Source organism: Mustela erminea, chromosome 1, assembly GCF_009829155.1.
Source record: "Mustela erminea isolate mMusErm1 chromosome 1, mMusErm1.Pri, whole genome shotgun sequence".
NCBI classification, from domain to species: Eukaryota; Metazoa; Chordata; class Mammalia; order Carnivora; family Mustelidae; genus Mustela; species Mustela erminea.
In genome coordinates this window covers 62,373,345-62,399,754 of record NC_045614.1, presented here as the reverse complement: position 1 = coordinate 62,399,754, position 26,410 = coordinate 62,373,345, and the positions used below count along the sequence as shown (strand labels likewise).

General features: G+C 42.7%; 1 protein-coding gene across 1 annotated transcript in view; it reads right to left on the bottom strand.

The window, feature by feature from the left end:
- Positions 1 to 18,945, bottom strand: part of SCN10A (sodium voltage-gated channel alpha subunit 10) — a 69,176-nt gene extending 50,231 nt beyond the window's left edge. The window contains exons 1-9 of the mRNA XM_032351968.1: positions 18,769 to 18,945; positions 18,128 to 18,219; positions 15,836 to 16,057; positions 15,387 to 15,450; positions 11,616 to 11,757; positions 11,278 to 11,475; positions 10,392 to 10,562; positions 6,940 to 7,233; positions 4,518 to 4,632 (exon numbers count right to left, since the gene is read on the bottom strand). Coding sequence (XP_032207859.1) covers positions 4,518 to 4,632; positions 6,940 to 7,233; positions 10,392 to 10,562; positions 11,278 to 11,475; positions 11,616 to 11,757; positions 15,387 to 15,450; positions 15,836 to 16,057; positions 18,128 to 18,219; positions 18,769 to 18,926 — 1,456 coding nt within the window. The 5' untranslated portion in view covers positions 18,927 to 18,945. The remainder of the gene's footprint in view (positions 1 to 4,517; positions 4,633 to 6,939; positions 7,234 to 10,391; positions 10,563 to 11,277; positions 11,476 to 11,615; positions 11,758 to 15,386; positions 15,451 to 15,835; positions 16,058 to 18,127; positions 18,220 to 18,768) is intronic.
- Between the last annotated feature and the right edge of the window lie 7,465 nt (positions 18,946 to 26,410).

Genomic DNA, 26,410 nt, shown 5'->3' with positions numbered 1-26,410 from the left:
CCCCAGTCCATCTCTCCAGCCTTATTTTGAGCCCCTTTCCTCCTTGCTCTCTGTGCTTCCACCAACCACATCAGGCTTTTTCATTTCTTTAAATACTAAGCTCTCTTCTGCTTCAGAGATTTTGCTGTCCTTTCTGCTTGGAATACTTCCCTAACTCCAGGCTAAACTTACCATATTTCCTTTAGCATCCTGTACTTCTCCTTCGAGACACTCAGCACACTGGTAATAACTTATTCCAAGTCCCTGTCTCCTACTCAGCATGAGGGTAGAGACTGGGCTGTGTTGACTGCTATGCCCCTGCTTCTGGTCTAGTCTGGACAACTGTCCAATCTTAGCTTGTGTGCAAACATTGATGGTTCATGTGCCCTGAGCTCAGTGAATTGCCAAATTCTTATTGGGTTGGGCCAAACTTTCTCAGGCACAATCACTCCCAAAGAGGTGGCTTCTGTAAATTCCAACACAACTTGGACAATGCCAAGTACCGTGCATATATTGTGAGTGTTGTGGGTATAATGTCCGACCAGAGAAGATCAGAAGTCATCTGCACTATGCTCAAGCAACTTTGACCTCTTTGCCCTAATCTGAAGTTGTCTTTACCAGATTGTCTTAAAAATATCAGTGTGTCTCCTGCTTTTCCTAGTCTATTCTTCCTTGAGAGGAAGTCTGTCCTACCTCAGGATATCTGACCATTCCTTATTCTCTTCCTATCTATCAGTTCAGGTCATTATAATAAGCATCACCCCCAAATGTCACCTTTGTGTGTCACTCTCATTAACCATTCATTCAACAACTGTTTGTTGAATGTCTACTGTATGCCAAGCACTGCTCTTTCAGGTTCTGGAATCTAACCATGAATGGAACAGGTACATCTCTGCCCTCGTTTACTACTGAGTAAATAAGAATAGCCAACATCTGCTGAACATTTACTAAGTGCCAGTTGTGGATCTAGACCCTTTACTTATGCTAACTCACTTAATCCTCAAAAAACATTACAAGATAAGTACATTTTCACTATTTTACAGGTGAGGCAATTGAAGCATAGAACAGTTAATGGAGATCCAAAGTTGCACAGCCTACCCTGCATGGCAGAGCCAGGAAACAAACCCAGGCAGTCTAGCTCCAAGGTCTGTGTTCTGAACTATCACACTCTGTTGCTTCTCATCAATTCTGAAACCTCTTTTGTTCTAACCTGGGTTGGGATGTGTTTGGAACACTCTTTTTGTTAATTCTTGTCTCTTTCCTGCAAAATACATTGCATGTGACATTCATCTGTCTGGAACTCTCTCCGCTACTCTCTCTTAAGTCTGAATCCCTTACTTCATTCAGATTTCTGGTCTCCTTAGGGAGAATGGCTTTTTGCATCCACCTTATCTGAAATAGCCCCTCTGTAGTCCTATCTTTCCTATCTCCTTCCCTACTTTATTTTTCCCCCTGCTTCTTATCATTACCTGAAAATCTTTTTTTTTTTTTTATTTTCTGTATGCTCTGGCTCCCAGAATGTAAATTCTATGTGTACTGGCTTCTATCTTGTTCACCACTGAATTCCCAGCACCAGAATAATGCCAGACATAAAGCAGGTGCTGAATAAATGGTTGTTGAAGAGTAAATAAATGAAAAAAAAAAAAAAAAAGAGGACGAGGAAGCTTGAAAGTTCTGGGAAATAAATGAAGAAGCAAGCTGTTTGTATTTAACATTAACTGTTTGATGGCTAATAGCAAAAAGAAAAAAGAATCCAAGGAACTCACCAGGCCAGCAAAAAATCACAGGCATAGCAGCATGTTAACATCCTACGCAGCCATCAAAAAAAAATGCTAGGCATATCCAAATTAAAACCACATTGAGATATCACCTTACACCAGTTAGAATGGCCAAAATTAGCAAGACAGGAAACAACATGTGTTGGAGAGGATGTGGAGAAAGGGGAATCCTCTTACACTGTTGGTGGGAATGCAAGTTGGTGCAGCCACTTTGGAGAACAGTGTGGAGATTCCTCAAGAAATTAAAAATAGAACTTCCCTATGACCCTGCAATTGCACTACTGGGTATTTACCCCAAAGATACAGATGTCGTGAAAAGAAGGGCCATCTGTACCCCAATGTTTATAGCAGCAATGGCCACGGTCGCCAAACTGTGGAAAGAACCAAGATGCCCTTCAACGGATGAATGGATAAGAAAGATGTGGTCCATATACACTATGGAGTATTATGCCTCCATCAGAAAAGATGAATACCCAACTTTTGTAGCAACATGGATGGGACTGGAAGAGATTCTGCTGAGTGAAATAAGTCAAGCAGAGAGAGTCAATTATCATATGGTTTCACTTATTTGTGGAGCATAAAATATAGCATGGAGGACAAGGGGAGATGGAGAGGAGAAGGGAGTTGAGGGAATTGGAAGGGGAGTGAACCATGAGAGACTATGGACTCTGAAAAACAATCTGAGGGGTTTGAAGTGGTGGGGGGGTGGGAGGTTGGGATAACAGGTGGTGGGTATTATAGAGGGCACGGATTGCATGGAGCACTGGGTGTGGTGCAAAAATAATGAATACTGTTATGCTGAAAATAAATAAAAAATAAATTTAAAAAAATGAATAATAGACTACATATTCTGCACTTTTTCCACTTTATGTTTCTGAGAATTGCTTATACTGATACATGTTTATTTTGTTTTCATTTTCACTGCTATAGTGTAAGATTCCATTGTATGAATAAAGTGTTTTTGGTTTTTTTCATTTCTCTGGAAACAAAAACTGGAAAAAATACTATGATATTTTATTTCAGAATAAATTATTCTTAACAGAAAAAAAAATGCTAGGCATACAGACTCTATTACAATGAAAGTGATTTTGGAGGGCAGGGGATGGGAGGTTGGGTGAGCCTGGTAGTAGGTATTAAGGAGGGCACATATCGCATGGAACACTGGGTGTGGTACATAAACAATGAATTCTGGAACACTGAAAAAAAATTTAAAAATAAATAAAAATTAAAGAAAAGTGATTTTAAAATAATGATCAATGAGGGAAAATAATGAGAAAGAATATGTACAATATGTACACATGGTTTTTACTGAAATGTGTACACATTTCCCAAAACACAAACTCATGTATGCAAGAAATGTAACTTAAAGGTTCCCCCTCCATAACTGAGTTCAATATATACTGCAAGTCCCCAACCTGGGAATCTTGTTTTAGTTAATTCAATATCTGCTACTACTTCGCTATCTGAAGTTGTGTCTGAGTTCTGGAGGGCCCAGGGTTCACCAACAGTGGACTGCTGAGCTGGTCCTTGGTCATTGCCAGGTGTATTTTACAAGTCATTGTAGTTCCCATGTGGTCTCTGATGGGAGAGTCACCAAGATGGCCGTTCCTTCTTTGCCTCTCGCTCACTTCCTTCTCCAGCCCTCCAGCTACTCTCCTGCCATGCAGGCCACAGGGCACTCTCTGGGGCTGCCTCAGGCCCTCTCTACACAAGTGGGTTATCTTCCTGTTCTACTGTACAGTTTCTATGCCATATTGGGTATGTGGGTCTTTTCCCAAGACTTGCCACCCCTGGCTTCACCTAGACAGTAAGGTATAGATTGGTTCTGTTTTCAAATCCCTCAAACTTTTGTTTTTTCTTTTTTTGTTTCATCATGCCCTTCCTCACAGTTAGGATTCAGTCCAGGACTGGAAGGGGAGCACACAGAGAGCCCTTTCTCAGAAACACACCAGCATCCAAGCTTCCTCTCCCTCCTTCAGCCCAGTACATGTTAAATTTGTCTAGGGGAGGCAAGTAACTGGACAGGATGAAGGCCATATTTTCCATACCCCGAGGCAAAAAAAAGGGTGGATAAGAAGACAGGCTTTATACTCAGGGTCAGGAGGATGCAGTCATGCTTTTTTGGGAACTTGAGTGTCAGGTGGTCATGAACAAGTGCCACTTTTCCTCCAGCTTCTGTTTTGGTGTAAGCAATTGGGATACAACCCTTAGGAGGCTAAGTGGATTCCCATCTGATTGATGGAGCCCTGAATTAACAAGAATTTAGTTAAATTGACTGATTAATTTACTTAAGTCATCTTCCAATGCTTAGCATAATGGGGGTTTGAGATAAAAATTAAATTATAATCATAAAATTACAACCATGAAAAATGACAGGATAATTTTGCTGTATTTAAAAATCAAGGACTAAGTTTTCTTGCATACCTGAGGTAGCTTGAAATTCTCTGGTGCCTGCCAGATCACTCTCTCAAATTTAGTTTTGTGAATGCATATGAAGCAGATGTAAATTTGAACAAGAGATGAAACTAGGGCATTAAAAACTCATTGGATTCTATTGTTTTTGAAAAAGTTGTCCATATTCTTGAAAAAACACACATTGATAAAGGATGATGGGATGAAGGGCATAAAAAGGAATAGTATTTAGGATCCCAGGACACAGATGGGTAACATCTTTGACACAGGTTTGGAACATCTCCTCTGCTGCTCAAATGCAGACTCACTGTAGCACCATGGATGGATGTTCAAATGAGTGATACTTACCCTCAAGGACAGAGGTCATGATGCTGACAACACTCATTGCCCTTTTGGCTCTGAAAGGTTCATCCAAATATTCTGCTGATAAGAAAGTCTTCTTCTGTCCTGCATCAAATGCCTGCTGGGACACAAACAGTCAGGACACTCCCCCAACCTGAAGTCATCAGTGGAAAAGACAGGTCACTCAGCCTCTTACTGGCCAGTCTTTTGTGGTCACAAGTTGCCTGGTGAAGCTATGATCCTCTACAGTTATGCTTTGGGAAATGGGGCTGCTTCTCAAACCTGGGATAAGAGCGTAGGCATGAAGATCAAAGTCTAGGCTTGTAGCTAACACTACAATCTGGGCTCACCTGAAGCTAGGTGCAAGCAGAGTCTAGGTTTTTAACTAACACTATAACATGGGCTCACCTGAGGCTCTGCAAACTCCTGCCTGAGGACAGGCCCTTGGGCTCCAGAGTGGGACATAGGGTTGTCTCAAGCATCTCTGAGGTATCTACCCAAGGTAAGTGAGAGTTGCAAGAGTGGAGGACCGGGCAATCATTCCAAGACTTTGTCTCTTCTGTGCATATGGGGTTCACAAAGAATTCCTCTCCAGGACAGACAGGCTTTCTTGACCTCCTTTCTAATAGGCTCATTACTCTCCCAGCATACAACCCAGTTCCAAACTCCACACAGTCCTTTTCTTTCTAAGGGAACATTTGTGTGTCTTGATTCTCCAGTGTTCGTTGTCTGACACAATCCTTTGAGCCTTTCCTCTTTGGGTCTTCACTGGAAGTTACATCTGGGTTCTGTGCCCCTAAGTTTAGTCACACACTACCCTGGATATAGGGAATCCTGCGCCCACAGCAGCTGATTCAGCGCTGCACACCCATTCCGAATCCAAATCTGACAAGCATTTATTGAGCACCTCCCATAGAAGAAGCTCATAGGTTTACAGTAGAAAGTGCCTTAATACATATAAAGAACATTCAAAAAGTTTTCGATGATGAGAGCTCAACAAGAGATGCTAAAGCTATTGTTATTTGTCAGTTACCTGTGTACCAATGCAGGCACTTTATGATTCTATTTAACCCTTCAGCTACTTAGAAACTTTTTAAATGGGAGACATGGGGGATTGAAGAATTTAAGGAACTTGTTACAGGTGTCTCAGCTGGTAAGTGACACACCTGTCATTGGAACCCACATCCATGTGACACAGAAGAGCCTAAAGAGTTAATCTTGCACTAGCCAAGTAATTTAATTAAAATGAATCAAAAGCCAGAATATCTCAGAGAGTTAGTAATATAGGGAGAAATTCTTTAATGAGGTGCTTTCTGTACAAGCAGCATCACCCTGGCCCTCCCGTTCTGGTTAGGTTTGTCCAATGCGAGGCACACACAGAAGATCAGAGTCTGGAAGGAGAGAGGAGTAGGCTGTCACCTGGCTTCTTCCTTGCTGAGCTGTGGCTGGGTAGTGGCTGTGATCTTCCACCTGGTTCACAAGTTCTGCTGGGCCACCCAGCTCTTGCTGGTCCTTCCTCTCACCTCTTCAGCCTGAGCATGTAACAGCTCTCCCTTATTGCTCATCTCTAGGTGTTTCCCTGTCCCTCCTTATTCTGAGCCCAGCACACACCTCTGTAAATGCTTCAATAAACTCTCCCCACTTGCCCATTGGAATGGTTCATCTGTTTCTAGCTGGGATCACATGGCATCCAGTCAGAGATGGAGCTAAGGTAACCCGGTAGGACTTATCCAAGTCGCAGAGCCATACATGGTCAGTTTACAAGTCTGTTTGCAGACTTCTCTGTGTCCCTGGCTAGACAGAGAGGGCAAATGAAAAACACTAGAAGCATCATTACTGAAACTAAAGGGAGAGTTCAAATTAAATCACAGCTCTCAATTTAATAAGGAGTCCCTGGTTTGCTATTGTACTCTGCCATTATTCTACTAAGAGTGCTTGCCAGTTAGTCGCTGTTGCCTAATTTGTACATTTTGGCAAATTATTGCTTCTCTGAGTAAAGCAAGGAATACTTTGCCTTTATTAATATCTGTGCAGGGCCCCTCCCAGAATTTCACTGGATCCCATGTGCTAAGCCCAGCATAATTTGCACAGAGCTACAGGCAGAAAGAGAACTTTCCATTTTTCTCATATTCATGTCTCTAAAGCAGTGATAGTGAGTGGGGGCAGAGGAACACTGAAAAAAAAAGTGGGGGGATCAATTGGGAAGTAATTTGTATTTATGTACAGCAGAGTAAACCAGAGAACCTGTTTGACCTCAGGTAAACCCAACCCCTCTCTCTGGCTCTCACCTGCCCTGCCTGTAAAATGAGGGTAGCTGGGAAATGTTGGACAGAGTGTTGACTAAAGGACCCTTCCATGGGTGACACTCAGGGTTTCTTGGCCTCTACTTGGAGGGAAGCCCAAGAGTCTGGAACATTGACAAACTTACCGAGACTTCGATGCCCCCTGGGGCAAGCTCACCAGTGGACAGTGTGGAGTGTCGGTCTTCTCCATGTCCTGGCCCAGGGTTAGAGGATTGAGGCAGTGGACTCCTAAGGAGGGGGCCTTGCTGGCCAACACCCCCACCCAGAAGCAGGGAGCCCCGATGACTCTCACGGTCTCCAGGAAAAACTCCATCTTCTGTGACCCCATCAGGGAATGAGGTATCCGGGCAAGGGGCACGGAAATGGAACACACTCCCATGGCTAGCCCGGCGTCTCCCAGAGGTGAGGCCTAGGAAAGACTGGGTATTGCCCCAAAGGAGCAAGAAATAAAGGCAGGCTGGAAGCTCAGCTTGCTGGCAAATCTGGAACCCAATACTTCCTCCACCCACTCCCTTTCCCCTGCCCTTATTCTCATGAACTTCCAGAAGAAAACTAAAGACACAGATCTAAGCATAGTCAAGGTAAACATGGGAAGAGAATGAGGGAGAATAATATTTTTGACATAGCCTGGGAAAAGGCCAGGAGAGGTGAGAGATTATAGGGTGCTTAAGACCAGCAAAGAGGTCATGACAGCCAAGAATGTCAGAAGACAACCTTGTCACCCAAAGGGATTAGTCTTCACCAGCATGTGCCATGGGGCTGGACAAAGCTGTCTTAAATTCCTTGTTCCACATGTAAAGCTGAGACCTGAGGAGATTATTATGCAAGCCTGGTAAATGGTTGTTGAATGAACAAGTGTATTTTATTGTCTGAAAATTAGGTTCTGCAATTCATTAGATCCAGCATATATAAACCTGAGAGTTTGTGTTGCAAAGGAGACAAGAGCTTTGTAATGTAATGAGTTTCAAGGATCCCTTGAGGCAAACTTTGAAATGGGGAGATGGAAGGGAGAGTTACAGCCTAATTTCCTGGAAGAATAATGCCATTCCTCCAAATCAATATACATTTTCCATCAAAATCTACCACTGAGGGAACGATGAGGCTTAGAGTTGCCAGAGGAAAGGAGCTAATTCACAGGCCCAGAGCCCCTGGAGACTGGGTTGGGCAGTACCCATGACCACCGTGGGAACTTGACCATAACAAGTTATCAGTTCTGTCCTGAACCATCTGAAGTATTTCTGAAGATCTACACACTGACTTCCCAGTAAACTCTGATCACGCTGCTGAATGTTTCCCCTATCCTTAATTCCTTCTGGTAACAAAACTACTGAAGTTGGGACATCTTGTCCATTGGAGTCCTCCTTACTTATTCCCCTATACCACAGAACTGAAGTTTCCTTTCTGGATTATTTGGAGCCCAGTTCTGTTCAGCAACTATCACTATAATCTCAGTATTTTCAACAGGGCACCCTTTTCCTAGAATATATGTCCAAGGATTATGGCACTCATAAAAAAAAATCCACAAATATTTCCCACTTTTGAAGTAAAGGAGCAGATCGGACAAATCTTTATTAAAAATGGGATGACTGAGTTACTTGCAGTTGGGCACTAAGCAAACCAATGAAGAAACTAAGAAGATGATTTTGGTCCCATATTGGACATGTAGTGCTTCCCTGGCCACCAGTTAATATTTCAGAATTGACCTATTTGACAAATGGTGGGCAATGACCTCTGAATCTAAAAGCTAGAGTTGCCTTAAAATGCATCACCCAAGCAGACCAGCTGGAGTCCTGTGGTTTCCCTGAAACCCTTGCTGTGTCTCTCCTCGTTGCTACCCTCTACCTCTCACTCACAGCTGCTAGTTAGAAAATGGCTTTATGTAAAAACTGCTTATAGCCGCTTTATTACAAGAGCACACCTGGGAAAAGAGGAAGGGGAAGCCCTCTTGAGCGAATTCCAATCCATTAGTGAACAGTAAAGAAGTACCCAAATAGTGCTTCCCTGACTTTGCACATACATGTTCTCTTTTAGGCCTGGAAAAGACTCATCTTCCCCTCCTCTGCAGTCTTCAATTACTGGAGGAATCCGTACTTACTATTTGATATTCATTTCAAAATCTCCTCCTCCATGAAGGCTTTCCTGATACACCTCCACCCCCATAAGAGAGGGTGCCTCTCCTATCCCCAAAACACCATGTGTGTTTCCCTAATATAGTATGTAGCACATAAGCTGTTTTTCTATTTGTCTCCTCCACCAAGTAGATGTCCTTGGGAAATGGACCACGTTTTAGTCATCTCTTTACACCACTGCACTTAGTATTATTGCATTACCAAGATGAGCTCCTCTTTTGTCCATCTGAAGGTAAATTTATTTGGAGAGATGAGCACATACACACCAATTACTGGACATCCAGGTGCTAATCTATGTGGGGCTGACTGAATGAGGGGAATTAAAGCCCCATGCATAGTATCACTGACATTTCCATGGAAGCTGTGATTCATCCTAGTCAAATCCCCTTTCAAACATCTGATCTGTACTTTGTGCATACCAGGTGCTGCTCAAAAGAGGCAGAGCAAGGAAGGGAAGGGCCCAGAATCTGGTCAATGCTGAGGTGTGTATATCCCTGAGACCAGTGTGCACATGAGCAGGTCTATGTACATATAGGCACACCATAAGTCTGGGGATTGTAGAGACTGTGCTATAAAAAGTAGAACATCCTTCAGATGAACACAGGAAGAGAGACTGAGAGGGAAGTGAAGGTCAAGAGGAAGTGAAGGTCAAGAGCCGTGTTTATCCCCTTTCTCATACTGTTAATGTGGGAGCTGCTCTTCCACAAAGGGGTTATCATCTCTTAGGTCCCTGGAAAGAGCACATTTGGGGTACACAGGACTTTCAAGGGAGAGTGAGGTGGGGGGAGGAAACTTGGTGAGTATAGGGAATCTTGGAGTGGGATGTAGAAGGTTTGGGTGGTGAACAGAATTATTACAGGGTCTGAAGTGAGGTACTGAAGTTACTCTTAGGCTGGACTGCATCACAGAGAAGGGTCTGGAATCCTTCTTTCCAAGGTCAGAAAGAAGCTTATAAATGCGTTCAGCACCTCGGACAGAATTACAGATCAGAAAGTTTTATAAGGAAGCTAACCTTCGATGTCCACAGGTCCTTGGACAACTCAAGGCCAGCATGTCCAATATGGGCTCACCACTTTCCCCTATGAACTTAGGTTCTTCTTCCAGTGTTCCTCCCTTAGAATCACCACCCATCTAACTACACAATTCTGGAAACTGGGAGTCATTTTGGATTCCTATATCCTTTTTCCACATTCTGAAGTTCCAGTCTTATTGTCCCCTACCCCCAATAAAAGTCACAATCTGCTCCCTTTTCACATCCACAATGCCCCTGTCCTAGTTTAGGCCACCATTTGGTGGTGGAGGTGGTTGGTATGTTGTCTGGATTACTATAACATCCTCCTAATCTTTGTGTCTCTAGCTCTCTCCCTGCTACAAATGTCTTCCTACTCCAATCATTGTCCATGGCAGCTTCAAAGGTGGGTAATCCTTATAGAACTTGAGCACTTTACCATTCTGCGTTGGTTGTAAGGATCAGATTGGGGTGATTTGTTGTCATCTGTAGAGCCCTCTGACACCTTTGGTTTCATTCTGTGCTTTCTCTCACTGGCAGTTTTGGAAGCTAAAGGTGATCCATTGTGGGACTGGAGAGAGGCTGTGTCAATCCCCAGTGCTGCCAGCACCTGAAGAGAGAGAACAGCAGCTGCAGCCAACAACACGTGATTGAGCTTAGCATGAATGTGTCCCTTACCCATGCAGTGTCACAGAGGTGATGGTATCTAAAACAAAGGAGATCAGGATTAGAACCTGGGTGGTAGTGGGAATGAGGCATGGCAGGAAGAGCCATCTCTGGGTCATCCCTTTCATTCACACCCCTTAGTATGCCCTGCTGATGCCCTGCCCAAATCCATTTTCCAGGTCAGTATACTCATCTTCAGCTGCTTGAGTGTTAGCTTCTAATGGATCACAGCTACACTATTCTGTAGAGTATTTCCTTTGACTGTACATTTGGCTGGGGTAGGTATGGGGGTGTAAAAGGCCAGCCCTTTTGCCTCGAGGCACAGTTAACTTTGTGATACAAGCATACCACAGAGCTCCCCATGGGATCAGGGTGAAGGTCATCTCTAGCTGAGACCATCTTCTTGTTTAATTCTTCTCCTGTCCCATCCTACTTCCTTCTCTTTCATTTTCCGGAGAGCACCCCTCAATAAATCACTGGCACAGGATCTTCATTATGTTCTTTTTTAAGAACACCTGACCTAAAATGGCCCTTCAGGTACAGTGAATCTTCTTACAGTTCCCTGGAATGACAGACTTAATCTAAGTGGCTCATCCAGAACTCTGCCCAAGAATGTGCAGCTTGTAATGGATTTCACAAAGCATTCACCCCTCACAGACCTCCTGCTCCTTCCGGACCATCTCAAGGGCCTCTTGGAACTTCTTCTCCTTGGCTTCAATTTCATCAATAGTTGCCTGGTTCTGCTCCTCATATGCCATGGTGACCACAGCCAAGATCAAGTTGACCAGGTAGAAAGACCCCAAGAAGATGACAAGCACGAAAAAGACCATATACATTTTCCCAGAAGCCCTCAGGGTCTGCAGATTCAAGAGAAAGGACATCTGTATCCAGAGTTTGAGGGCCCCTGATGTTGTCCGTTTCCTCTAGGGAAAAAGTAGGCATGCATCTGACTCCCTAGCTTCCAAACCAGTCTGTAGGGGGACATGTAGATCAATACCTGCTGGTAGAGGCGTTCCCAGGAATCCTGTGTCATCAGGCGGAACAGTGACAGGAAAGCCCAAGCAAAGGAATCAAAGCTGGTGTAGTTAAAATCTGGGTTGTCAGATGTCTTAAGACAGAGATAACCTTGAGGGCAGTGGCTGCAGCAAGAATAGAGAAGGTCATCAATTGCATAGTCTCTCTGCTCCTTTGGGTCAAGGCAGCCCAGGACTATAGGAAGACCATAGGGTTTGAAGTCAAAGATTAGAGTTTAAGACCTGGCCTCCCTCTTGTTAACTGGATGACCTTCATTCCTTTAAGGTTCAGTTCTTCTTGCCCATTTATTTTTTATTTTATTTTTCTAAATATTTAATTTATTTATTTGAGAGAGAAAGAGAGAGAGCATGAGAAGGAGGAGGGTTAGAGGGAGAAACAGACGCCCCATTGAGTGGTGAGCCTTACAAGGGGCTCAATACAGGGCTCTGGGATTATGACCCAAGCAGAAGGCAGACACTTAACCGACTGAGCCACCCAGGCGCCCCTCTCTTGCCCATTTAAATGGGGATGATAATACTTTCACTTCAGAGTTTCATGCAGAGGGGATGGCCTGCCAGCTGACTGCCCACACACGATTCCGTAAGGTGGCAAACTCTTTGCAGGTTCACACCAGGGGAAGGAGAGTCAGTATCAATAATGCAGACTGAAAACCCGAGGCTTTTGGCGACATCTGCCAACCTGTCCATCAAAGGAGGACTCACATTAGTCAATTTCACTCACCAATTATATATAACAATAAAAACAACACTTTCCACTTACTGGGCACTTATGTGTTCCACTCTCTTCCTAAGTGCTTTACAAATGCTATAAATTAATCATTTGACCCATCCTTTCTTACAGATGTGGAAGCTGAGGTTCAGAGAAAAGAAGTCAGTTGCTAAAACCATACAGATGTCAATGTATTTATTCAAAAGGAGAAATATAAATGTCAAATAGCCTGTGAAGACTGACTTATGATGGAAGGCCAAATTGAAGATGACCACATGGTGAGCATTGGGGTGGGCAGTGCAGGACTGACTCTTCACTCTCTCATGATAAGGGAATAAGTTGATATCAAGAAGTCTCTAAGCTAAAAGCATGTGAGGTGTTCACTTACTTCAGTGGGATGGCTTTGCTGAGAAAACAGCAATATTTTATTTGTAGTCTGGGATTCTACTACTCCAGCACACCTCCACTAACACCAGTCTCTGGGGCTGTACTTATTCCAGACATCCATGGAAACACACAATTCTGGGACCCATACAATTGATTAGGGTGCCAGCAACTTGACTAAAATTAATGCTAATTCTATCTTCAATCTTGATTGGAGATTTGTGAGTTCCTAGACTCTCTAGACCCACATTTAAAGACAGACAATCTTTTGATTTGCTTGCCAAAGGAGCTAGTTAACCCATTACCTATAGGTTTTCTAGTTAACTCCAAAGGTAGCCTAATTTCCATGTCTTCCATTAAATCCTACTACAGTTGCTACACATCAATAATGAATTGCTCCAAGAATTAAATGAGATCACACTACAACACTTTTTGCATGGTGCCTTCAGCATGGTAAATATTATATGTAAATTGTAAATTAAAATTTCTGCTGTTTTTAACCTGAAGTGACCAAAAGAATGGACTGGAAGAGTACATGTGAAAGAATGCTGAAAATCATTACGTGTTTCGTAGTACTTGTTTTCTACCTTGAGACCCTGGACTTTCCTACTATAGTGCCACTGGTCAGTGAGGGTCTCAGGTCTCTGGATTCTCTGTGGTCCAGCACAGGACCCAGTTTTCATCTTCACAGTATGCCCTTCAGGACTTACTCTGCCCATCATCCTGAGTTGGCCTCCTTTGCAATCCCAGCCCTACCCACTTCTTTATTTCCTGGCCAAGACCTGCCCAGCAGGATGCCTGACCTCTTTTACAGCTGGGTTGTGGGTTGTGGGGCCATGCGTGGACACCATAACTTTCCATTGCCATGAGAAATGCCATTATCCAGATAGGAAAAAAGACATTGAGGAGGCCTTTGGTTTAGATTTAAGTCAAAGACAAACTGACATCAGAACAGTCCGATCTCTGAACCAAAGAACCAAATGCCAAGTGCATTTGTGAAGAAAGGAAAAGGAGCCCATGTTGATCAAATTCTCAGCTCTATCTGAGATTGTTTGGCTAATGGGCTGATTAAGGCAAAGCTCCATACAGGTCCCACCCACCTCCACTTGGATAATCTAGGGTTGTTAGCCATTCAGGTAATGAGGTTATATGGGCTTGGGGTTCCAGATGCCCAAACATGGAGATTGGAAAGATTAGCCTTGCTGATCTGTTGCCTAAACTTTCTGTTCATGCCTGCTCCAGTGGTCAAAGCGGCAGGCAAGCTTGAGGGGACAGCTACCCCTTTGCTTTGTCTCACATTCTGTTCTGCCCCCTGGGATGGCCCCCGTCCAAACCATCTCTTATTCAACAAAACTGGCGACATCCTGCCTGTCCTTCAATGCTCACCTCAACCACAACCTCCAGGAAACCTTCCCTGACCTCCTGCCCTGTCTCCCACCATCACCTCACTGTGTCTTCTCAGCCCATGGAGCCTCTAGCAGAGCACTGCTTCTTCACAGGGAAGCATCTTTAAGTATATGCATCCGAGCTCACAAACTGGCAGCTTGCAGGCTGAACTTGGCTTGCAGAAATATTTTGTTTGGCCCACAATATGTAGACATTTTTTAGAATTGGTAGCCAATGTTTGTAGTTGGGAGATTTCACATAAAAATATGAATTCTTATCTTTCTTTTTTAAAAGTTAGAAGAGCTGGAAGCAGTGGACTCACATTTCCATGTGGCAACCAAAAGCTGGGCTAAGCAGTGGACTAGTCCTTTTAAATGGTACAAACTGACATCACCTGGTTGCCCCCCAGCCTAATCCTCTCATTTGTTATGCCTCAAGCCACTGTAAGAATTTGAAATGGCAAAGATGGATGCACGTGTTTCTTCCTGTGTCATGTGTGGATAACAAAACCCATGTGACGGAGTTGTGATGATTAAATGTAGAACATTTGACATGGAATATATTTAATATATATTAGTTCCTTCCTGGGGTAGAATGCCAAAATGGCCACAACTGTTCTACCTGTATCCATAATACCCATTTGCCATAAAATTGCCATAGCTCCTCCAGTTAAGAGGTAGAGTTTATCTCCAAGTTCCTTAGATTTGCACTGGTCTGTGACTTGGCTTTTGTCAATAGAATGCAGCAGAAGTGACATTGTGCCAGTTCTGAACCTAGGTCTCAAGAGATCTTACACACTTTCACTCTTTCTCTTGGAACCCTCTCTCTGCCCTTGAGAACAAGACCAGGCTAGCCTGCTGGGAGATGATACCACATGGAACAGAAAAGCTGCCCCAGCTGAGACTGTCCTAGATCAGCTGGTCCCTTGCTAATCTGTTCATTGCTTGCAGATGTATGAATAAGCTCAGGCAATACCAGAACACCAGGCTGATCTCAGTTCAATATGCTAATGTGCAGAATCCTGAGCTAAATAAACGGCTAGTGTTTTAAGCCACAAAATCCTGGGGCTGTTGGTTACATAACAAAAACTAACTCCTACACTCATTCCCCATGAGCCTGGGGATGGCTAAAACTATGACTAATTCATTTCTACATCATCCTTGGGGTCTGAAAACAAGTCACTACCCAGAAAATGATAATGACAAAGAGAAAGGATGGCTGGGCATTGGTGCATCGTCATGGGTTGGGCACTCACCCTGCATCAGATCCATTGCCACACAGTAAGGGATCTGTAGTGCCTGGCTTATAATAGTAGAAATCTGCAAGAGAAAGAAAAAAATGAAAACCATGAACATAGTTCTGAAACCTCTAGCTCAAGCTTTATGCAGTGGAGGCATCACCTCCTCAGTCTTCTGCCTTAGCAAGGCATGTTCACTTGGCTATGTGCTCTCAGTAGGCATGCTGGGACTTTTGGAAAGGTGAAGTCCCATCTGGGAAGAGAAAAGCCAAGCAGTGACTTTAACTCTGAGCCTCCCCCAGCAGGAGGACTTGCCCCTAGATTTCCTTGTAAAAGGGACATTGGACAACAGAAAATGGGGACCCAAAATAAAACATAGCCCAGGAGAAGCATTTTCACAGGAAAGAGGAATGAAAATATATTTCCATATAGGTATGTGGGGGCTTTACATCCCTGGCCAACCAGACCTGTGTCACTGTGGCAGTAATTCCACTCTTGGTTTCTGTAAGAGGAATAGTTGCCCGTTTCATTGAGAGCTGCACAATTCTTGACACATTTGTTCTTGAGGTTGCCCTTGAAGAGCTGTAGACCCACCAAGGCAAAGACACTCAAGCAGAAGACCGTGAGGATGGTCACATCTGCCAGTTTCCTCACTGAGTGGATCAGAGCTCCCACAATGACCTTCAGTCCTGTTGGAAGATGACAGCAACACTCCCATGAGGTACCAGCCACAGAGCACACATATATGCCTGATGTCCTGCATCTTAACTGTCCTATCCTTTCACTACATATAGGTGTGAGGTACTTTACAAACTTTAGGGCAGTTCGAAGTGCAGTTCCCCATTTGAACCTTGTGAAAACCCTGAGATGGAGGCAGAGATTATTGCTCCATTGTAAGGATGAGACACCTGAGACACAGGTGATGTATTTTTTATCATTGTAAAGCTAATAAACTTCTGATAGTAGTAATTCAATTTAAAATATAATTCTTGAGTACCTGCTATGTTTCAGGCACTTTGCTAGATATAGGCTACTAACTTGATTCTAGTAATTTGACATCTGTTTTTCTATACTCACTTCAGTCCTGGCCCTCAGTGTGTGTGTTGAAAGACAGAAAGAGAGAGAGAGAGAAAGAGAGAGATGCCAAGGAGATAGAATGAGACAGAGAAAGAAAGACAGAAACACAAAGACACAGAGAGACAAACACAGCAATAGAATGAGAACATGAGAGACACTGGGACTAGCACAGCTGGCAGTCTCTGCTTGTTTAAGGAGAGAGGATTTGTGTCTGTGGAGAATGATATTAGCTTCTTTCAGAGAGCAGATTCACAGATAAGCAGAAAGAGCTCCAAACAGGGAAGCAGTGTGGAACCTATCCTTGTCTTGTTATTTTAGTTAGCAAATAACCTATTGAGCACTAGCTGTGTTGGTCCCTGGACTGGGAACTGAGCAGGGGGCTAAGGCAAGGGCATGTGGTGAGGTTGTTTAACAACTGAGAGGAAATGCTATTGCATTATAGAGCAGGTAGGTGTATATAGAAGCAACTCCTAAATGAAGCCTAGGGTCGGGATGGGATGGGGTGGAGTGTGGGGAAGTTGGGAGAGAGCAGGGAGTCTCCTTGAGAAGGTCAAACCTTAGCAGAACCCTGAAGAATAAGTATGAGTTGAATGAAGACAAGAAGGACTCTCTTGATAGAGAAGCAGCCTGGCCAAATGCTGGGAGATGAGAAAAGGCAGGAATTATTTGTAGAATCACAGGTAGATTCTAGAACATGATGCAAGACAGGTAGAGGAGAGAGAAGAGATTGGAGAGGGAGTCTAGACAGGACAGGTCTTATAAACAAGACTCAGGGTCTTCCTGGCTAAGACTAGGTAAGAGATATCAAATGGCAGCATTGACTACCTTCTTGCTATGGCTCTCTTCATGAGGAAGCTTATACAGTGGAAGTTGGCAAAGACTTTCTAACATTTCCTGCAGAGCCAGACATAGAATGGTTGAAAGGACTTCCTCCATGGCTTGAGTGTTTCTGTTTTCCAGATGAGAGAATGGATTCTCAGGGGTGAGAGAAGGGAGATAATCCATCAGGCCACAAGGTGGAAGTCACAACGGTTTGCCTGGTCTCTGGCCTCACCAGTCTTTCCACCATTCCATTGTGGGGTAAGGTGTATCCCTGAGATACTGGTGACAACAGAAGTCTTGAGGGCCCAATAAGATAAGCTCTGGTGAAACACTTTTGTTTCTGAATTCTCTGTAATCAAGAATGCCCAAATCTTTTCTCCTCTGTGGGTCCAAAGACAGGACTGAGGTTCAAGCTTTCAGATACATGGAAATGGCAAAGACACTCACTAGAGCCTAGGACTGCCTACTCCCTTCCTCCCTATTTCCAAGTTTATACATTTAGCTTAGTGTATAAAGGAGAAGCTCCAATTGGAAGCTTGCCTGAACCCCACAACAAGAACATAAAATGAGGACATGACCTTTTTGTCATTTATTGATGGCGATGTTATGAGGTATTATGCACAGAGCATTAGCCTAGGAATTGGGATACTAGGTCTCCAGGTCACACTTCACCTCATTAGTGGTGGCGATTTGGTATTGTGTTTTCTACTCTCTGGTCCTCAGTTTCTTGGTCTTTTAAATGGGGACAACAGTCCATGCCCTGGAGCTTTATAGGACTCTTGCAAAAATCAAAGTAGGACATTAGACTATGTAAACCAGCATATGCTCTATGAATACAGGTAGTGATTAAAGCAACTCACCTGGGATCACAGAAACTGTCTTTAAAGCTCTAAGAACTCTGAATGTCCGCAGGCCTGAAATACCTCGGAGATCTGTTGCTTCACCAATGTATCTGTAGGACCAGAAGTTGGTCAGTATCTCTGCAAAGAGAGGGTCCTGGGAATGTATGTAGCAAAAATAAGGACAATTTTGGGTAACAAGAGCCTAAGAAAGACCCAGAGTGGGCACAAAATCTAACGGCATTTCCACCTATAGACTGACACACTAAATTAACTGTTGCAATAGCCTTTAAAATGGCTCCCTTGAGAAGGTTATTATGATCCTGAGGGCTCTGTGTGGATGGGTATTCAAGCATGTGGGCTTGGGTAACCTCATATACTGGTTCCTCAGGCAAAGTCCTTCAAGTCAGGTAAGTACAAGGCTGAGCCTTCTCTGCTCACTTTGACAGGCCAGTTATTAACTCATAGTTGAGGTCTCTGACTTCTACCTGAAGGTATGGGACTAATCCTAAAGTAACTGTCTGCATAACACTTAGAAGCAGGGAAACCCCAGGCCATGCAGTTTCATATGAGGAAGCTGGATAGAGACAGGAAACATCCCCAGAGTGTGAGCTACCCAGAAGCCCATGCAGACAAACACATCAGCACAGAGAAATACTTACGCCAGGGTAATGACGCTAAAATCCAGCCAGTTCCAAGGATCTCGCAGATAAGCAAACTCATTTAGAAAAAATCCTCTTGCCAGTATCTTTATCAAGGCTTCAAAGGTGTAAATTACAGTGAAGACATATCTGGGAGAGAAGGTGGAAAGGAGTGCCATAGAGAGAGCTCAGAGGGGAGCTGCTAGGATGGCTCCATAGGAAAATGTGCAAAAATCATCAGCAAGGTGGGAAAAAGGAAGAAGTAAGGTAAGGAGGCAAGACTGGGGAACTCAGAGAAGTCACACAAATGGGGGCTGATGTGTGCAGCTGAGAAGGTTGGCAGCATCTTGGTTTGAAAGGTGAGCAGAGGGCAATGGGAGGTGCAGAGCCACCAGAAGGTTCAGAACAAGGATGCTCCTCTTTGTTGAGGTGTCCAGAGGGAAGCTCAAGGCTCCTCTCCCAACCCGTTGTCAGCTGACATGTAGAAGAGGTGGAGGCCCTTCTATGTCCCTCCTCTTCAAATTTCCTCTACTTCCAGCTGTCTTTTCTTCTCCCACAATCTTTGGTCTGCAAGTGTTTTGGGGCCCAGGAATCCCAGTCAAAGAGCCATTTAAGGCAGGAAACAGCTAGGTGTCATGGAAGAAAAGCACCTAACATAAACATTTTCTCTGGAGGTTGGGTCTTGCCAGGGGAGGTCATCTCAAATAGTCCTTTGAGTTTGCTGGGCACTTTGTGGGTTTGTAGGTGAAGAGATGGATCTAGAGCTGAGGTTGAGAGTAAGGTAGTGTTCCTCAAATGTTCAGAATCACTCAATCACTGATGGCAGACGTTTTCAAACAATAGCAAACATCTGAACACCTGGAGGACTTGTTCAAACATAGATTTCTGGGTTCTACCTCCAGGGTCTCTTATTTAGTAAATCAAGCATAAGGCCTAAGAATGCGTATTTCTAACACATTCCCAGTAGATGCTAATGCTACTAGCCAGAGAGAATTACCCTTCCAGAACCAAAGAGATTCAGATGCACACAAAATTTTGGGTACCATCAATTTTTTAAATTGTAAAATCATAAACATAAACACTGCTATTAAAAATGGAAAGACATGATTACATATGACAGATTGAACATATGTATTTACCTCTATCCTTTCTGAAATTCTTCTTAAATGTTAGTAGAAGGATTTTTCTTTTTTCTTTCCTTTTTTTTTTTTTTTTTTTTTAAGCATAAACCCAGTAGGAGGAAGATAATGGAGAACACAACAACAACATTTTGGAAACTAGGGAGCAGATGGATGGGTAGTAACTGACAGAGCAGACTCAAGAAAGCTAAAACCTGAGCTGGGAAGCGGGGAGTTCCTAGAAGTGAGACAACCCACACTGCAGGACTGCTTAGGGCTTAGAGACACTAAATACCTCTGAAAGTGGGGTTTGGGGAGAGGTGGTCAGGTGGAGCTGGATACAGCTTGAAAGTCTTTATAAGAAACAGCTATTCAGTGAGAAACCCCTTCAGTGAAGAACTGCTTCCTCTGTTCCAGGAAGAGATTGGATGTTCATTCTTTCAAGAGTTGAACAAGAGGGAGAGAGAGTTGCATGCTGAAACAGGATAAAGGACACTTCATACACCGAAAATCAGGCAACCCTCCCACCCACCTACTCTGTTCTGCCTTTCAGTTAGTTTCTAGAAGCCTGGCAGTAAGGTTAATAGCCCAAGAAGATGATATTTTTAATGTGAACCACTAGGGAACAAGCATCAGGAATTTGAAGGATGCTTCTAACACCAAAGACTAAAGAGACCAAAGAGGAAAGAAAGAAAAGCAAGAGGAGGAGGAGGAAGATGGCAGAGAAGTAGGAGATTGAAATATCATCAGATCCCAGGAGTTCAACTGGATAGTTATTAAACCATTCTGAATACCTACAAAATCAACAGGAGATAGAAAAGAAGAAGAGCAGCAATTCTAGGAAGAGAAAATCAACCACCTTCCAGAAGGTAGGATGTGTGGAGAAGTGAATCCAAAGTGTCAGAGAGATAGACCGCCAGGTGCGGGGCCTGCTCCCAGCAAGTGAGAAAGCAGCAGAGCACAAAATCAGAACTTTCAGAAGTCTGTTCCACTGAGGGATGTCATTCCAGAAGCTAAGTTGGCAGGGGGTGGGGGGATAGAGCCCTTGCAGGAACAGTGTGGTCTCAGGACCCGTGGGGACACAAAAACACCGGGGGTGTCTGAGGGTGACAGAGCTCCCAGGTATCAGAGTGGGAAAGCCGACTACAGAGACGGAGCCAAGCAATGAGCTCTCAGCTAAGGGTTACCTTAAACTATGATCCAAGGCACACTCAGACCACTGTTCTTTGAGCAAGGACCCCACAAGTGGCAGATCTGGAGAGAACCCCCTCTTCCTTCCTCCTCTGGGAGGAGCAGCGCAGAAGTGCACTGCAGAAATCAGCTGGGTTTGGAGACTCCAAATGGGGCTGTGCACCAGAGATAGAAATGCTCAGTCACAGGCTGGGTGAGCTCAGAGTGTGGCTGGAGACCAGGGAGACGGGAGTGACTGACTGTTTCTCTTTGAGGGCACACTGAGGAGTGGGGCCCAAGCTCTCCACTCCTACAGGGCTGGAGATTGGGAGGCCACCATCTTCATTCCCATCCTTCGAAGAGGTGTGGAAAGCATTCAGGGAACAAAAACTCCAGAGAGTGAACCCAAACGGATTACTTAGCTGGGCCCCTGGCAAGGGCAGTGCAATTCTACCTCAGGCAAAGACATTTGAGAATCACTGCAACAGGCCCCTACCCAAGAAGAGAGGCTTTGTTCTAGTCTCCAGCCTGAATACATTCTTTCTTCTTCTTTTTTTTTTCAGTTAACTTCTTATGAATTCCTTATTTAGAATCTTTTAAAATTTTCATCTTTACAGTTGTATTCCATCCCTTCATCGTGTTTACCCTTATTTTTGTGTATATATATGTTTTTCTTTCTTTGATATTTTGGGAGGTAGTTTCTTCTAACAGTATAAAATACACTAAAAATCAAGTGTGTGTCTCTGTTCTATTCACCAGTTGTGTGTGTGTGTATACATACACACACACACACACACACACACACTCCCTCCAGTTTTGGGTCTCTTCTGATTTGGTTAGTATACATTTTTCTGGGGTCATTGCTACCCTTTTAGTATTTTGTTCTCGCATTCATCTATTCATATTTAGATAAAATGACAAGGTGGAAAAACTCACCACAAAAAAGAACAAGAGGCAACATCAACAACTAGGTAGCTAATCAATACTGACATTAGTAATATGTCAAAAGTAGAGTTCAGAATGATGATTATCAAGGTGCTGGCTGGGCTCAAAAAAACATGGAAGATATTAGAGAATCTCTTTCTGGAGAAATAAAAGAACTAAAATCTAGTCCAGTTGAAATTTTAAAAAGCTATTAATGAGGTGAAATAAAAAATGGAGACTCTTGTTGCTAGGATAAATGAGGTAGAAGAGAGAATTGGTGATACAGAAGACTAAATGATGGAGAATAAAGAGGCTGAGCAAAAGAGAGACAAACAACTACTAGGCCATGAGGGGAGAATTTGAGAGATAAGTGATACCATAAGATGAAACAATATTAGAATAATTGGGACCCCAGAAGAAGAGAGAGAGGGGCAGAAGGTATATTTGCAAATTATAGTAGAGAATTTCCCTAATTTGGTGACGGGAACAAGCATCAAAATCCAGGAGGCAGAGAACCACCTTTAAAATCAACAAATAGGGGCGCCTGGGTGGCTCAGTGGGTTAAAGCCTCTGCCTTCGGCTCAGGTCATGATCCCAGGGTCCTGGGATCGAGCCCCGCATCGGGCTCTCTGCTCCGCAGGGAGCCTGCTTCCTCCCCTCTCTCTCTGCCTGCCTCTCTGCCTGCTTGTGATCTCTGTCAAATAAATAAATAAAATCTTAAAAAAAAATAAATAAAATCAACAAATATAGGTCCACAGCCCATCATCTAATAGTAAAACTTACAAGTCTTAGTGACAAAGAGAAAATCATGAAAGCAGCTCTGGACAAGAGACCTTAACACACAATGGTAGAAATATTAGATTGGCAGCACACTTATCCACAGAGACCTGGCAGGCCAGAAAGGATGGGCATGATATATTAGAGCACTAAATGAGAATAATATGCAGCCAAGAATATTATATCCAACTAGGTTGTCATTGAAAATAGGAGAGATAAAAAGTTTCCAGGACAAACAAAAGCTAAAAGAATTTGCAAACACCAAACCAGCCCTACAGGAAATATTGAAAGGGGTCCTGTAAGCAAAGACAGAGCTTCAAAGTAACCTAGACCAGGATGGAATAGAGACAATATACAGTAACAGTCACCTTACAGGCAATACAATGGCACTAAATTCTTATCTTTCATTAGATACCCTGAAAGCAAATGGGCTAAATGCCCCAATCAAAAGACACAGGATATCAGAATGGATTAAAAAAAAAAAAAAAAAACAAGACCCATCCGTATGCTGTCTACAAGAAACGCATTTTAGACCCAAAGACACCACCAGATTTAAAGTGAGGGGGCGGAAAACAATTTATCATGCTAATGGACATCAAAAGAAAACTGGGGTGGCAATCCTTATATCAGATCAATTAGATTTTAAGCCAAAGACTGTAATAAGAGATGAGGAAGGACACTATACCATACTTAAAGGGTCTGTCCCACAAGATCTAACAATTTTAAATATCTATGCTCCTAACATGGGAGCAGCCAATTATATAAAACAATTAATAACAAAATCAAAGAAACATATCAAAAATAATACAATAATAGTAGGGGACTTTAACAACCCCCTTACTGAAATGGCAAGATCATCTAAGCAAAAGATCAACAAGGAAATAAAGGCTTTAAATAACACACTGGACCAGATGGACATCACAGATATATTTAGAACATTCCATCCCAAAGCAACAAAATACACATTCTTCTCTAGTGCACATGGAACATTCTCCAGAATAGATCACATCCTGGGTCACAAATCAGGTTTCAACTAGTACCAAAAGATTGGGATCATTCTGAATATTTTCAGACTGCAATGCTCTGAATCTAGAAATCAATCACAAGAGGAAAATTGGGAACTCAAGTTCATGGAGGTTAAAGAGCATCCTACTAAAGAATAAATGGATCAACCAGGAAATTAAGGAAGAATTGAAAAAAATCATGGAAACAAATGAAAATGAAAACAACCATTCAAAATCTTTGGGACACACCAAAGGCAGTCCTGAGGAAAAAGTACAGCAATACAAGACTTTCTCAAGAAACAAGAAAGGTCTCATGTACACAACCTAACCCTATACCTAAAGGAACTGGAGAAAGAACAGCAAAGAAAGCCTAAACCCAGCAGGAGAAGAGCGATCATAAAGATCAGAGCAGAAATCAATGAAATAGAAACCAAAGGAACAGTAGAATAGATCAACAAAACTAGGAGCTGGTTCTTTGAAAGAATTAATAAGATTGATAAAACCCTGGCCAGACTTCTCAAAAAGAAAAGAGAAAGGCCCCAAATTAATAAAATCATGAATGAAAGAGGAGAGATAACAACCAACACCAAAGAAATACAAACAATTATAAGAACATATTATGAGCAGCTATATACCAGCAAATTTGACAATCTGGAAGAAATGCATGCATTCCTACCCACATATAACCTACCAAAACTGAACCAGGAAGAAATAGAAAACCTGAACTGACTCATAACCCCTAAGGATTGAAGCATAACCCATAAGGATTGAAGCATAACCCATAAGGATTGAAGCAATCATCAAAAATCTCCCAAGAGCCCAGAGCCAGAGAACTTCCCAGGGGAATTCTACCAAATATTTAAAGAAGAATTAATACCTACTCTCCTAAAATTGTTCCAAAAATATAGAAATGGAAGGAAAACATCCAAACTCATTTTATGAGGCCAGCATTACCTTGATCTTAAAACCGACAAAGACCCCATCAAAATGGAGAATTACAGACCAATATCCTTGATGTACACAGATGCAAAAATTCTCAACAAAATACTATCCAATAAGATCCAACAGTACATTAAAAAGTTTATTCACCACGAACAAGTGGGATTTTCTCCTGGGCTGCAAGGTAGGTCCAACAATGGCAAATCAATCAATGTGATACAATACATTAATGAAAGAAAGAACAAGAACCATATGATACTCTCAATAGATGCTGAAAAAGCATTTGACAAAATATAGCATTCTTTCTTGATCAAAACTCTCCACAGTATAGGCATAGAGGGTATATGCCTCAATATCATCAAAGCCATCTATGAAAAACACAGGGCAATTATCATTCTCAATGAGGAAAAACTGAGAACTTTTCCCCTAAGATCAGGAACACAGCAGGGAGGTCCACTATTTCCACTGCTATTCAACATAGCACTAGAAGTCCTAGCCTAAACAATCAGACAACAAAAAGAAATACAGGGCATCTGCATCAGCAAAGAAGAAGCAAAACTTTCACTCTTTGCAGATGATATGATACTTTATGTGGAAAACCCAAAAGACTCCACTCCAAAACTGATAGAACTCATACAGAAATTCAATGAAGTGTTAGAATATAAAAATCAATCCACAGAAATCAGTTGCATTTCTATACACCAACAGCAAGACAGAAGAAAGAGAAATTAAGGAGTCGATCCGATTTACAATTGCACCACAAACCATAAGATACCTATGAATAAACCAAAGAGTCAAAGAATCTGTACTCAGAAAACTATAAAGTACTTATGAAAGAAATTGAGGAAGACACAAAGAAATGGAAAAACGTTCCATGCTTGTGGATTGGAAGAACAAATAGTGTGAAAACGTCTCTGCTATCTAAAGCAATCTGCACATTTAATGCAACCCCTATCAAAATACCATCATTTTTTTCAAAGAAATGGAACAAATAATCCTAAAATTTATATGGAACCAGAAAAGACCCTGAATATCTAGAGAAATGTTGAAAAGGAAATCCAAAGTTGGTGGCATCACAATTCCAGACTTCAAGCTCTATTATAAAGCTGTAATCATCAAGATGGTATGGTACTAGTACAAAAACAGACACATAGATCAATGGAACAGAATAGAGAGCCCAGAAATGGACTCTCAACTCTATGGCCAACTAATCTGTGACAAAACAGGAAAGAATATCCAATGGAAAAAAGACTCTCTCTTCAACAAATGGTGTTGGGAAAATTGGACAGCCACATGGAGAAGAATGAAACTGGACCATTTCCTTACACCACACATAAAAATAGACTCAAAATGGATGAAAGACCTCAGTGTGAGAAAGGAATCCAACAAAATCTTTGAGGAGAACACAGGCAGCAGCCTCTTCTACCTCAGCTGCAGCACCTTCCTAGAAACATCACCAAAGGCAAGGAAAGCAAGGACAAAAATGAACTATTGGGACTTCAAAATCAAAAGCCTTTGCACAGCAAAGGAAACAGTCAACAAAACCAAAAGACAACTAACAGTCAGAATGGGAGAAGATTGTTTGCAAATGACATATCAGATAAAGGGTTAGTGTCCAAAATCTATAAAGAACTTAGGAAACTCAACATCCAAAGAACAAATAATCCAATCAAGAAATGGGCAAAGGACATGAAGAAACATTTCTGCAAAAAGGACATCCAGATGGCCAAC